Below are 13,152 nucleotides of genomic sequence, written 5' to 3'. Positions count from 1 at the left end.
CCCACAGATTCACTCTTCAGTAAAGACACACCACAGGAGAGCTTTTAGTTACAATGCCATACCTGAGAGCTTTGGCCTATTAACCTCGGTAGCTCTTATGATAGAGGACATTGAAAGACAGAAGAGAGTTAATCTGCTTGTTGTCCAACAGGATCTTTTCTAGGTGTAGTTATGGTCAATCTTTAAGCTTCTCTATAAAGGGTTTTTCACTCTTTATGTCGGCGATCTTTAAAGAGGATGGGCAGCCATTAGCACCTCTCAGCAGAACAATATGAAATATCAGCGTGCAGAATGATGCAGATCAAGCATGATGGATGTGAATAGGGTGGAGAAACAGTCTTCCTGCTGCTTTTGCTCTCCCTGTAACTCCTGGTTTGGAGAACACCCTACCAACAAGAAAATGGATCTGTGGTTTTGTTGTTATGTTTTTGGGGTTTTTTTAATCTCCAGTCCCAGGGTAGGCTGAAAAAACATTAAAATGAAACTGTGTCTCATTTTGTATCCTTCATGCTTCTCTATGGAGACTAAATACAAGTTAAAGAAGACGGAGGCACCTTAACCACTTATGCACCAAAAATACCTACAATCCAGTCTAGCAGAAGTCAGCCATTGCCCCAGAGCTCAGAACAATCTCATCAATAGTTGTGGGATCTATTTTTTTAAGTCCGTGGTGAAATACTACACAATTTTTTGTTTGTTCATTTCTTGTGTAGTGTACTAGAGCCAAACCCACCCCTTGTTCCAAGCCAAATGTGAAATGAAAAGCACCTTGCATCCTTCCTGTGGCCCCAAGAGACACTGCCCTGAAATTCCTAATATATCACCCCATTTCCAGGAGAATGAAAGGCACCTCTTCTAAGGCTTCTCAGTCAGTGGGAATGTCAGAAACAAGAAACCCACATGTTAAGCACAGAGCAGAAACCACATTCTGACTATTACACATGTTCCATTAGACTATGCAATGATTAAGCTTTTTGTGGTACAACACAAACAGAGAGCTCATATTTGCTGATACCTATAGGAATGGCTTTCTCTTCCCATGGTTGGAATAAGGAAATTGCTAGAAACCTAACAACGAAGGATCCACAAGGTAAATGGTAGAACAAGTGGATGCCCATAGACAGCTGTTTTGGGGTACGAGAGGTGCTCTAAATCTACATTTCACCATATGCCCAGAGATACCTAAATGCTGTTGTTGTACCACTGTGGCATCTCCACCTCATCCAAAAGTCCTTTCACCGTTTTCCAGACAAGAGTGTTTATACCAGCCTGCTTAAATGTTTTTGAAGTTCAGTACATAAACTGGCCAGGTCACCACCCAGACATTCACTGCCATGTGTAATTGTGTGGTGAGGGGTGGTATGGAAAGGGGAAAAAACACAATCACAAATACTGCTGCTTAAACTGCTGAAAGCACCCACCAGCACCCCTGGCAGGAATATACAAGTTTTTCATTCTTACATTCAGCTCAACTTCTTCTTTCTGCTCAGTGCCAGCATGAGAATTTCTGCTGCTGCACAGTGAACTGAAGTAAACAATTGTTGTGTCTGAAAAATAACCCTGATGTTCTCTACCCTATCCCAACAGCAGGCATTTCCAGAGTTTTGTTATGCACATATAATTTAAGCAGATGAAGTAGAGAAATGTCTTGCATATTTGAAACAGAGATGTACGATGCAGATTCATCTGCTGTTCAGGATCATTGCTGGCACAAACTTTAGGAATTTAATTTTTCTTCTGAGTAAAAGTAAGAGTACTCAAATGTCACATATTTTGCCAATTTTTTTTTCTGGATCAAAGATATTTTCCCTCAAAACAATAAATTTACCTGATAATTCCTCTCAAATAATGCTGCAAAGGAGCTGCAATACAAAGGCAGCAGAGCTGAATCCTGCCTTTGCCGAAAGAAGTAACAGAAAAGTTGGGTTAAACATAATCTTGCAGTATACAACACAAAGTTAATGGCAAATAAGCTAATCAAGGCTCACCTGGCTACACAGGTGAGGCTTTGTCTGTCCTATCTGGAGTAAGAGATAGGATAAAATTTACATGCTCTTGTGAATAGCTCCTCAAAAGTCATCTTTGCATTGACATAGCCTCTTCAGTGTCAGTTTAACAGGTCTGCTTGTTCAAATCATACCTTCATCAGGGCAGGAATCTCATGTTATAATATTTCTACTTGCCATGGGAAGTGAGGAGAGAAAGCAGTAAAATTTCTGTTGAGAATATTGAGAACTTATCACTAAAAACAAGCACACTCTAATATATTACCAAATCATATTGTTTCATAATAAAGGTTGTTTTCTTCCCCACAGGAAGTTTGCAACTATGCCAAGCAATTTACAAAAACTGCATTGCTTTGTGGACAAATGGAACTGTAACTACTCCATGAAGATTAAGGATGTGTGCCCTACCCACACCACAGAAACCTAACCCTGCCCCAAGAAAACCAGGGACCCCTTTGCCCTCCTACTGTGTACTGCCATATAAAATGACAGTTCAGAGGAACCTTGATGTGAAGTTTCATTTTCAAACCTGCTAAAATGATACTACTTTATGGGGTCCATACTTTAGCAGTGCCTACTTCATCCACAAGAGTCCTTCTATACCTGGTAAAACTGCAGAGCTCATCCTTCAGCAGAAGAGAATATGGACTTACATGGAGCTCCTAATACAGATTTGTTAATGGATGTCCCACTCCACACATTCTTTCCTCATTTACAGACATAACACCCCACAGAAAGAGAACTAATCTTTTTTTTGGGGGGGGGCGCGGCAGGGGGCGGTCTTTCTTTCTGTGGAGACCATTTCAGGAAGAAATAAATCACTTTGCTTTTTGCCTGAGCTTGATGATAAAAGACATGTGACTTTGGAAAAGCTCTAAAAACACCTGATCAGATTTGGGTCTCACACACTCAAAGAAGTCTGATAGTGAGAGGATGAAGAATACAGGCTGCTTTTCAAGCTTTAAACATCCTTATACAAATTCAGGTATTCATCACTTTAATTCATTTTAGTGGTATATGCCAAAAAGTGGCATGCACTAGGAAAACACACCTGCTCTATGCCTTCCCCAAAAGCAAGATGGACGAAGAGCAGTCAGACGGAGTTTTGTGCTGTTACAAGAGCCACATCATCTGAAGCCCTGTCCCATCCATCTTCTCAGATCATCTTTTGAGGGGCACTGGTCAAAGCAGCTTGGAAGTTAACCCCTTTGCTAATAAACGTCAGCAAGCAAACAGTTCTCTGCTGCAGGTGGAGACTAAATAGCACACAACAGATAGGAAAATCAATTTTGCTCTGCAGTCTAGAACTGAGCTAACAGTCAAAGCCAGGGTGTGAGAAGGATTCTTCCTCCAGAAGCAGAGACTTCCTGCACCTGATTAACATCACTCACAGGTGGAAACCCTCTGCAGGCAGGTAGTTTCCCCTGTGACTAAAGTTAGGCCTTTATTTTCACTCACCAGGATCAGAACTGTAGATTTACCCCCTTTCCACCCAGCGCTCCCTGTGTTTATGCAGTCCTTCAGGGCAGGCAAATCACACAGCACTCCACCTCTCCTGTATTTCCCCTTCCTCTGCTGCATTTTATCTGACTGTGAAATGAAAATGGGGGAGAGGGCGGCAGGTTAGAGGAAAGCCTGCAGAGGATTCCTCCTCCCCAGATTAGGATTTAATTGTATTCCTGGTGAGTCCCTTCTGGTTGCACTCGGTCTTTCAGATGAATGTTTCATCAATATGATTAGGATCACATCCCTCAGTCTCCTCTATTTACGCAATCGGTTGTGACAGCTCAGAGTATAGTACTCCCTAAAGGAAATATTAGATACCACCCTATCTTTTTATTCAAATCATATTTTGCACTCCACTCTTTCAGGCTAATGTCATTCTCCCCTGGATTACATATCTGTGATACCCAGAAAGCACCAAAATCCTTCCAATAAGGATTAGATTAATATTTATATCAGCCACACTCATATTATTATGATCACGGCTATGAAGATCTGGGGAAAATGATGAGTGGGCTACAGAGCTCAGGGGGCTGGGGAATTGGGCTTGAATGTATAAAAAAATGGTAGGGCAGTAAAAAAATTATTATTTATAATAATAGAAGTAATAATGTTATTATTAATAATAATATAATATAGTAATGAAAGTCACAATTTCATGGGGTGGACGGGCATGAGGAAGTGCCGGTGGGCCCCATCTTCCTCACCTCATTCCCCCCCGCCTCCACTTTCTACCCAGAGCCGAGACCCCACAGCTGTCCACCGCCGACTCTCCCGGCACGGCTGCCCGGTATTCCCGTTGGGAAGGGGAATTTCTGAAGCAGAAAGGTGCCGCAGGAGCCATCGGGGCCCTGTTCACACTTCGGCGGCCGCCGCCCCAGAGGCGACCCAGCGCGGGGCTGCCAAAATAACCTTTCCCGGGACAGCCCCTCCGTTAACGCCACGCTCCCCTCAGAGAGGAGGAGGTGGGAACAAGCGAGCAGGTGTTAAAAAGGCGGCGTTGAGGAAGGTGGGAGCGGAAATTCAGACCGAAAGTAAAACCCCATCTCATTACTCGAAGAGAAAACACCGAAAAATATCTGCTCCTTCTTCCCAGGAGCGCTGAGGTGGCTGCCCTGAGGAAGAAGGAGCCCTTACTCCAGAGACGGTCGGGGCGGTGCCGTCGGAAGAAAGTTTCGGGGTCGTTTCGTTTTCCCCCCTGGGTGTGAAGAGGCAGCGATACGTTTTGGGGAGAGCAGCGGGAGATGAAGTTTCGTTGGAAAATAATTACCAGAGGGTTGTTCTCGAGGTGCCAGGTCTGCTTTAACGAAAACACCCCTAGAACCCAGAGTCTTCGGCGAGGAATGGCCTCAAAGCCTCGGAGGAGCCCGTCTCCGCTGCTTCTATTGCCCCGCCGGGCGCTAATGCTGTTTAAAGATCAGATTTACGCACCCAGAGCACGGAACCGCGCCCTCGATTCAAGCGAGGGAATATCCCAGGAACTGCAAACTCTCGGGGAGCGGCCCCAGGGTGCGGATCCCGGCTTCACGGGGCCGGCGGGGGAAAGGAGCCGAGCCCCTGGTCGTGCAGAGGCTTTGCCCCGCCGGCAGCCGCCGAGGTTCGGATTCTCCCTGACCCAAAACCAAGTTTCCCCTCTTCATCGGGCAGGGCTCGCACTCCACCGCAGCGGTGTAAACAACTGTTATTTATTTCTTTATTTCTCTCTAGACCCACCGTGCCCGTCCAGCTGACGTTTCAAACTCGCACGGCTTCATGCGAGAGCCTCGGAAGTGGCGGGGACGGGGCGCGCTCCCTTGCAGCGCTCGCTGCCAGGCCGAGGTGCTGCCGCGTTTCCCGGCACACGCCCGCCTCACCCGGCGGCCTGGGGGCTGCGGAGGAAGGGGCACTCACCCTCGGGGTGTCCCCCTCCCTCCAAAGCAGCGAGAAAAAGCCGCCGAGGCGAGGTGGGGCTGTCCGCCCGCAGCCCGCTGTTTGCGGTAGCAAATCACATTACGAAGCAAAGTGCAGGGGTAGTTAACTTTATCTTCTGTTAATGTAAACAAATAAAAAACGTTCAGTTCCTTGATCTTTATTTAAATCTGGCGTTGTTTATCAGTGTCATCCTATGAAGATTAATTAGATACCTTTATTCACAATTTGGCGTCTGACACCCCATTTTAGGAATGCATTATAATCACAAGGTGTTAATTGGGGCCAGCCAGGCACTTACGTTTCTATTAAACAGTGTGAGGACTTGTCACAAGTATTAAGTTCTTTTTTCACCGTACCGTGCAAAAATATACAGCTTTTAATAACGCAGCGCGGTGGCATCGTGCTGTGTAATCGGTGTTTGCTGGGCGGGCGGGGACGGCCGGCATGCCGCCACCGCACCCCGCGGCTGGGGACGGGGAACAGCCCTGCCCGGGGGCTTTTCCGGGAGGGGGTGGCACCACTGGAAAACAAAAATTTAAAAAAGGAAAAGTAAAATTAAGGAATAATATGCTCCGTCCCCTGTTTCTTAAAAATTGTCGCAAGTCCCCGTTCTATTCCAGGTGGGGTCCTGGGGCAGAGGAAGAGTTGACAGCACAGCTTGCTACCGCGGAGAGCCAGAGCGTCGCCCCGAGAGGCGAAGCGCTGATCGAAATCTCCTCGGCCACCCGCCGCGCCCCGCTCCGGAGGAGGGGAGCCCCTGCCGGCGCGCCCCGATAGCATTACCTCCACCCGGGACAGCCCCGGCCTGAGCCCCGGCGTTATTTTGTTTGCAGCCGGGAATCGTTAACAGCTTAATCCCATTACTGCCTGCATATCCTCAGGAAAGGTCCCGCTGCCGCGGGAGCTGGGATTCAATCGCCCTGCCAAAAGCTTCCCCCTCAGATAAGCGGGCAGGGGAATTTCTTGCCTTGTTCCGGGAAGCGGAGGGGGTGAGAAGGGGGCGGCGGGCGCAGGCGGGGTGGGTTCACAATTCGCTGTCCGGGCCGTGCTAGCACCTCGCCTGTCGCAGAGGCGGGGGATGGGGGGGGGGTGGCAGGGGACAGGAGACCGTCCCATTTTGGAGCTGGTCAGGGGCTCCCGGTTGCTACAGAAGATGCAGAGGAGAACCGTGGCAACGCAAGAGACTTAAAAAAAAACAAAAAAAAAAAAAAACAAAAAAAAAAAAAACCCACCCAGAGTGCAACAGATGAAGGTTAGAAAGGCTGAAAGGATTTAGAGACAACAGACAACTCAAGCCCTAGGACTATGCTCCCTCCTCCAATGTGTGGACACCTAGAAGAGGCAAAGATGAGGCACAGCCATACCCTCATGTCTGGCACCATCACATTTATTAAAAATTATTACTATGTACATAGAAAAAAACTAAAACAAGTTTCTTGGAAGGGGAAAAAGTTTGTGGGCAAGTTGCTCTGGGGCTGATCAGTTTAAAATGGCTGAAAGTATAGGCAAGAATGGGTAAAGTTACATCACTTCCAATTTTATACAGGGCAGCTGAAAAAGTCACTTTACATACACATAAATAGAAATCTCCTTTTGCAATGCTTCATATGCTAAGTTTGATTAACCCCAAAAAAATTTTAAAAAATGAAAAAGCCTTTTGAACTTCAAAACACCACCGGATGTCCTTCCAACTGAACAGCTATAGGTCAACTATTTATACATTATTCCACAATATTCTATAGTGTACCTAGACAAAACACAACTGTACACTTTGTTTTTGGCCACCTCAATAAAGGTTAGGCTTTTGGAATGGAGGCAGGGTTTTTTTAATGCAAGTTCTAAGCTAAGAAAAGTCAGATTTGGTCATTGTAATCCTGTTGTTGGCAACAAGACCTTCAAGTCAAAATCCTGCCTGGCAAGCAGGCCTTATTTTGGCACTTTCTGCCAAAAAAAAAAGCTGTAGCTGAGCAATATCCAACTCAGCCAACTGTGTTGTGGATGGGTTGAAAAAAACATCTCAGTTTAAAGCAGAACATAGCATTTGTGCAGTTCCCTGCAAACCAGTTCCCTTTTATCAAGAAGGGAAGAAAATTAAATTTGGGATCCCACACCCTCTTTTCCTTGCTCAGGAGTGCATAGATTTGATCAGGCCTCTGAGCCAACCCAAACTGTACACTTTAGTGTCTCAAATAAGCACACCACATATTTAGACACTAGAGTTCTTACAGCTTCTGCATATGGCTCCTCCTAAACAAGGGGAAGAATTCTCCCATGGTTTGCTATTTCCCTACTTTGTTACCTGCAACAGTCAAAAAGCTTTGGCACCTTCTTTAGAATTGCACACAACAACTCAAGGTGGAAGGCAAAGAGTCTTTTTGGCAATTGTAATGCAAAAAAACCCAAGGCCACCCTGAAAAAAAATAATTAAAAATCAGCCAATTGGAATAAAAAAAGATGCTTTAAGAACTAGTATAGAATGCATAGTAGCCCATGCCTTTTGAAGTGTCTTTGCTATAGTCCTCAGCATTAATGTCCTCACATTTCATTGTCGGGGAATTTTCATTGCTGGAAGTGCTAGGGGAAAGGCGTCTTCTCTTACAAGCACCTGTGTAGACCCCAGAATCATTTGAATCTAGAGACTTTATAGAAGGTGGAGTCTCTATCCAGGACGAGCCAATTTCTTCTTTCACCTTGTCCTTGGAAAGCTGGTCTTCAGTGAATCCCGGAGGACTCGTTTTTGAGGTCCAAGTTAGTCCTGTTGTCATTTTTCGCTGGTAAGAGCCCCTGCTCCCCCAGCCTGCCATGGATGGAAATGTCGGGTCAGGGTAGTATCCCAGAGCGTGGGATGTCTGAAGGGGGAGGGATTTAATGCCATAAGGGAGCAAGGTGCTATGAGAATACTCCGTCTCATAGGAGTTCATGTCCAGTTTGTTGGCACTAGGCTGCTGCACGGGCGTCACAAACCACCGCTGAGGAGAGCTGGCCACCTCCTCGTTTGGCTGTGGGGACAGCAGGCCATTTGTCTGAGGGACAGCTCTCTCACCGTTGTAAAAGCGGGCTGGGGGCAGGTTGTTGACAAACTGTTCTTGGAAGAATGGCTGCATACTGTATCGGGCGCCAGGGACGATCTGGTGGGATCTAGGAGAATCCGTGGGAGATGGAGTTAATCTGTCATTTTCGGAAGCTGTGTACATGCTACAACATAAAAGAGAAATAGTGTTTTTCTTTACAATTCCAGTATGACAGTAACACAACACAAAACCACAAAGAAAATAGATATTTCTTAATTAGAATCATAACTATATTTAATTGGCTGGATATTTTTTAATCTGATTTAGCAGGCACTTTTTCCTAAACCACTGTAAGTTTTCTATTACTGCTGCAAGCAATAGTACAAGTGAAGGCAGAAAGCAATTATTAGGCAAGTCTTCTGCTGACAATTTAAAGAAGCTGCCTGTTCTGTAGAGACATCCAATATACCGCTGCCAGTGAAGTCTTCAGGCCAGCTGGGTTCTGCCAGCATAAGTTTCCTACCAATATTCAGAAGCCAACAGAAAGGCAGGTCACCTAGACAATACACTATTCAGATACTTTAATATATGCAAAAGTGCCAGCAGAAGAAGTTCTGGTGATGAATAACCGAATTAGTGTCTAAAGAAAAAACCCTTCCACAGGCATTTCAGGCCAGAATCGTGCCTCCTAGACTGACACACGTGCAAAAGAAGACAGAGGTGTACTTACGAGTCATAATTGTCTCTGAAGCCTTTTGCAAAAGGATTATGGTCAATTTTGAGCTGTGTAATCTAAAAGTGAAAGCAGAATATATTAGGATGTGATTCTGAGCCCACAAGTTAATCAATTTTATTCTTAATTGCAATTCTATACATTCATGCTTACATCAGTGTTTTGATATGCTGTAACTGCTATGAACTGCGTTTCAGGGAAAATAAACGTTTGAGTCTTCGAGGAATCATTCAGATCTTCAACACCATCTTCAGTCACTTCCACAATGTGAAGTCGGGGTTGGTACTTGTGTAGGGACTGAAGTACTATCATCTAAAAGAAACCATGAAAGAGACAACATCTTTAGGTAAACTGCTTGTAACATGAAAAGACCTATTATACAGAATGACCTTTTCTTCATGTAAATTGTAATCTCTTGGTTTAGAAGTGGAGCAGTTTTAACTGTTATCAGGAGCTGAGTCACAGCTTGCAGTCCTGTTTCACCAAGAGCTATCTGTTACCCTCCCACTTTTTGAACAACTCCAGGGGATCAATATATTGTCCAAAACAAAAGAAATTCACACATCATATTTCCAACATTTTCAACTATTCATACGGAGGAACAAAGAAAACAAGCTCCATGACCCAGCTCAAGAGGGGAACGACTCACAAGCAGAGTGATTTAGCGACTTGATGAAATGCTGTAAAAGCCCCAAAACCCCAGAGCTCCCCCGCTGAGCCACGAAGAGCCCTTCAAGCCTCCCTCTCCCTCCTTACCTGCGCGTTGTTGTTGTTAGCGCCTTTATTGTTCGTGAGCTTCAGCTTCCCGAAAGAAATCTCCTGCCTCATCCAGTGAGCCCCGGTGTTTGGCGACTCAGGATGAACGTAGACCTTGTTGCCTGGGGAAAGACAAGCCAGTGAAACGCCGGCCGGGCAGGGGCTTTGTTACGCCGCCCGTGCAGCCCCTCCGCTCCCCGATGGCCACCCTCCCACACCGTGGCCCAAAAAGAGTTGCAAGACGACCTTAAAAGCATGCCTCGTCCCTCAGCAGGATGCCGGGCGTGGGGAAGACCCTGAAGGGGGAGGGGGGGAGGAACTGGGAACCCTTTCCGAGAAACCGACCCTCGGAACCTGCACCCACCTTGCATGTTGTTGTCGGCCTTGCCGCAGGTCACCCACTTGCCCCCCTGGAAACGCCAATGATTGGGGTCCGCCAACACCACCTCCACGAAAACGTTGTAGTGCGCCGTGGGGTTGAGGCCGGTGATGTTGAAGCTCAGGAAGGGAAACATTCTCCTAGGGAAAGGAGGAAAACCACAAGGCATGCTTAGACGGGCCGGGGGAGGGGGCGCGGGCTCCGGCGGATGCTGTAGGCGGCCGTGGGGTGCCCCGTCCGTCCCGGCATCGAAGAGACTGCGGAAGCAAGCGGCGAGCCCCAGCCGACCCCCACCTTATCTCCCGGCCACCGCGTGTGGGGAAACAGGGGAGTCGCTTCTCGGGAAAGCATCCCGGGGCACCACAGAGGGAGAGAGGGCGCACTTCCTTCCCGGGGGAGCGGGCAAGCACCACCCGACAGGGAGCGTCCCCGGGGCTGAGACCTCCCCCCTCCCTATTCCCGACCACCATACCACTTCCCTCCGTTTCCACCATCCTCTGCGTCCGCTTACCGGCCTTGCTTGGTGATGATCATCTCCGTCTGATGCCGGTGGAACTTGAGCCAGAGAGGCCGGTTGCAAAGAAAGACCTGAGCCCGCATCCCCGGGCCGGCGGCCGGCACCCCCAGCGCGCCGAGGCCTCCGCAGGAGCCCGACGCCGGCGGATAAGGGCCGTAGAGGGCTCCGCCGCCCGTCGACTGCCCGTACTGATACCCGCCGCCGCCTCCGAACTGCGATCGGCCGCCGGGCGGGCACACGGCGCCCGCGAAGCCGCCCGGGGACAGCACGGAGCCGTAGGGGTAGCGCGGCCCGCCGGGCGGCTGATAGACGGCGCCGGGCTGCGCCGCCGGCCGGTACGGGAACAGGGCGCAGGGCCCCCCCAGGTGGGCGGCGGGCGGTCCGGGGGACTGCAGGTAGTAGCGCTCGGGGCTCAGGCTATCCATGGAGTAGCGGGCGGCGGCGGCCGGGGGCAGCTCCTCGTCCCCACATGGGGTGGCTTTGCGGCCGTCCGGCTTGGGGGCGGCGAAGGGCGGCTCGACGGTCTCCGCCTCGCCCAGGATGGCGGGCGCCGCTCCAAACTTCTTAGGCATCTTGTCCAGGTCGAGGCGCTGCGGCGATCCCGGACCGGGCGGCCCGCGGGAGCCGCCTGGAGCGCCCGTCCCGGCTCCAGCGGCTCCACCGCGCCCGCCGCCCTCCAGCGGGTAGAAGGGGGCGCCCGGCAGTGCCCCTGCCGCCGTCAGCAGCGGCTCACCCAGCTGCATCCTGGATGGGCGGTGCGTTAGAGCTCCCACTCAATCCTGAGTCGACCCCGACCCGTGGCCACGCAGGGCTACGCTTCGGCAATGCTCCGCCGAGGCGATTTTATACTGGCGCGCCGGGCTCCTCGGGCCGCCGGGGAGGGGCTTGCGCCGGGCTGCCTCATCATCGCCCTCCACCCCCGCCGGCCCATTGGCTGGGCCGCATAACACTAATTTAATTAGACAGCTACTAATTGGAACAAGTCACCTGTGACTTTGGTGTGCGCCCCGTCCTCTTCCACGGCCCCCCTTCCCGCAGCCGGCTACCCGGGAGGTTCTGGCCCGCTCCGTGCCCCCACGTCGCTCAGACTGAGGGGAGCTCCCTCATCACCCCACGGTGGCTGCGGAGGAGAGCCCGGCTTCCCCTCTTCCGAATAAAAGACCTTTTGCTGAGGTGGGACCGTCCTACCGCTCGGGCGCGTAAGGAATAATCTCCGGCGCTGAGCGAGAGATGGGGACGAAAGGGAAAGGTTTGGGTGGGAAAGCCGGCACTCGTCAGGTAGGGAGGGCGGCGATCAACTGGGCCGCTGAGACAAGGCGGAGGACGCTGGGCCCTCGCAACCTCCCCGCCGGCCGCCTCTTTGTTCAAACAATTCGGCTTGTGTCTCTGATGAGCCAAACAGCCTCCTTCCTCCCTCTCCGCTCCCTGGACAGCATCCTTATCATGGGGTTAACACGTTTCACCTTATCTGTGGGAAGCAGCGGGCTCGGTTAGCAATTCTAGTTTTCAGGAATTCGGCAGTCGGTTTCTCACAACGCGGGCTCCCCTTCAGCATCTCCCATAGGGAAGGCAGATTTTTAATTGAAGCGGGTGCCAGTTCTGTTTGGCTCTTTCTCTCAGTGTAAATCCCCTAGCCTTTAGCCCCAAAAGGGTAGGGAACAGCGCTTGGGAAGAGGTAGATGCCCGTGTGATTTTGTGGAGCGGGCAAAGCCGGCGTGAATGATTTGCAGCTACAAATCCGCAGTCCCTCGCCCTCCGCCCGCCACCGGCCATCTCGCAGGGAGCGCTGCAAACACCTGCCTCCACCTCACGGCTGAATTTTAAACCAGACCCGCTGAGCGGCCAGGATTTCGTTGCCTGACAGAAGGATCCGGCCGGATCTCTGCCGCCCTCCTCACCGCCTCGGCCCACTGGCCCCCCGCTCCCGCCAGGCCTCATCGGATTTATCCAGCTGGGATAAATGGCGAACAGCTGACCGCGGCCACCGAGAGCCGGGGCCGAGGCGCTGCCGGAGCCCCGCCGGGATGCGCATCCTGAGCAAGCCGGGCGCCGGCAGGTGCTGGCGGCGGAGCACGCCCGGTGCTGACCGCCGAGGCCGGGGACGGGCAGGACTCAACCCCCACCCCAGGTGGAAGCCGAGAGACGGCGGTCCCTGCGGTGCCCACCTCAGGCTGCGGCCACACAGCCGGTGAGCCTGGGCTAGGCTGCTCACAGCCGGCAATGAAATTCTAGCCCCAGCCCTAACCACGCGTTCTCTCCGGGATAATGTTTCCTCAATTTTTGCATGGATCTCGTTCGACTGAATAAGACAAACAAAAATGTGTCGGGAAAACTCC

At 50.3% G+C, this 13,152-nt stretch overlaps 1 protein-coding gene across 1 annotated transcript; it reads right to left on the bottom strand.

Moving 5' to 3' along the window:
• Positions 1 to 6,791: 6,791 nt before the first annotated feature.
• Positions 6,792 to 11,618, bottom strand: EOMES (eomesodermin). Its single transcript, XM_005518968.3, has 6 exons — positions 10,811 to 11,618; positions 10,285 to 10,439; positions 9,921 to 10,042; positions 9,318 to 9,476; positions 9,162 to 9,223; positions 6,792 to 8,615 (listed from the first exon to the last, which is right to left on the bottom strand). Exons 1-6 carry the CDS (start codon positions 11,557 to 11,559, stop codon positions 7,880 to 7,882), a joined length of 1,983 nt encoding a protein of 660 aa, XP_005519025.2. The 5' UTR covers positions 11,560 to 11,618; the 3' UTR covers positions 6,792 to 7,879.
• Between the last annotated feature and the right edge of the window lie 1,534 nt (positions 11,619 to 13,152).

The sequence above is a fragment of the Pseudopodoces humilis genome, chromosome 1 (assembly GCF_049639895.1).
Source record: "Pseudopodoces humilis isolate 2021_Gansu_Grassland_sample_001 chromosome 1, ASM4963989v1, whole genome shotgun sequence".
Classification (NCBI taxonomy): domain Eukaryota; kingdom Metazoa; phylum Chordata; class Aves; order Passeriformes; family Paridae; genus Pseudopodoces; species Pseudopodoces humilis.
The sequence above is the reverse complement of the archived record's forward strand: the minus strand, read 5'-3'. Positions and strand labels throughout refer to the sequence as shown.

Excerpts from the sequence above, each read along its gene's own strand:
- EOMES (XM_005518968.3), bottom strand. The coding sequence starts at position 11,559 with ATGCAGCTGGGTGAGCCGCTGCTGACGGCGGCAGGGGCACTGCCGGGC. Across the intron at positions 10,043-10,284 it reads GGCCGACAACAACATGCAAG|GCAACAAGGTCTACGTTCAT; the intron begins GTGGGTGCAGGT and ends GTCTTTCCCCAG. Across the intron at positions 8,616-9,161 it reads TTCAGAGACAATTATGACTC|CATGTACACAGCTTCCGAAA; the intron begins GTAAGTACACCT and ends TTTATGTTGTAG.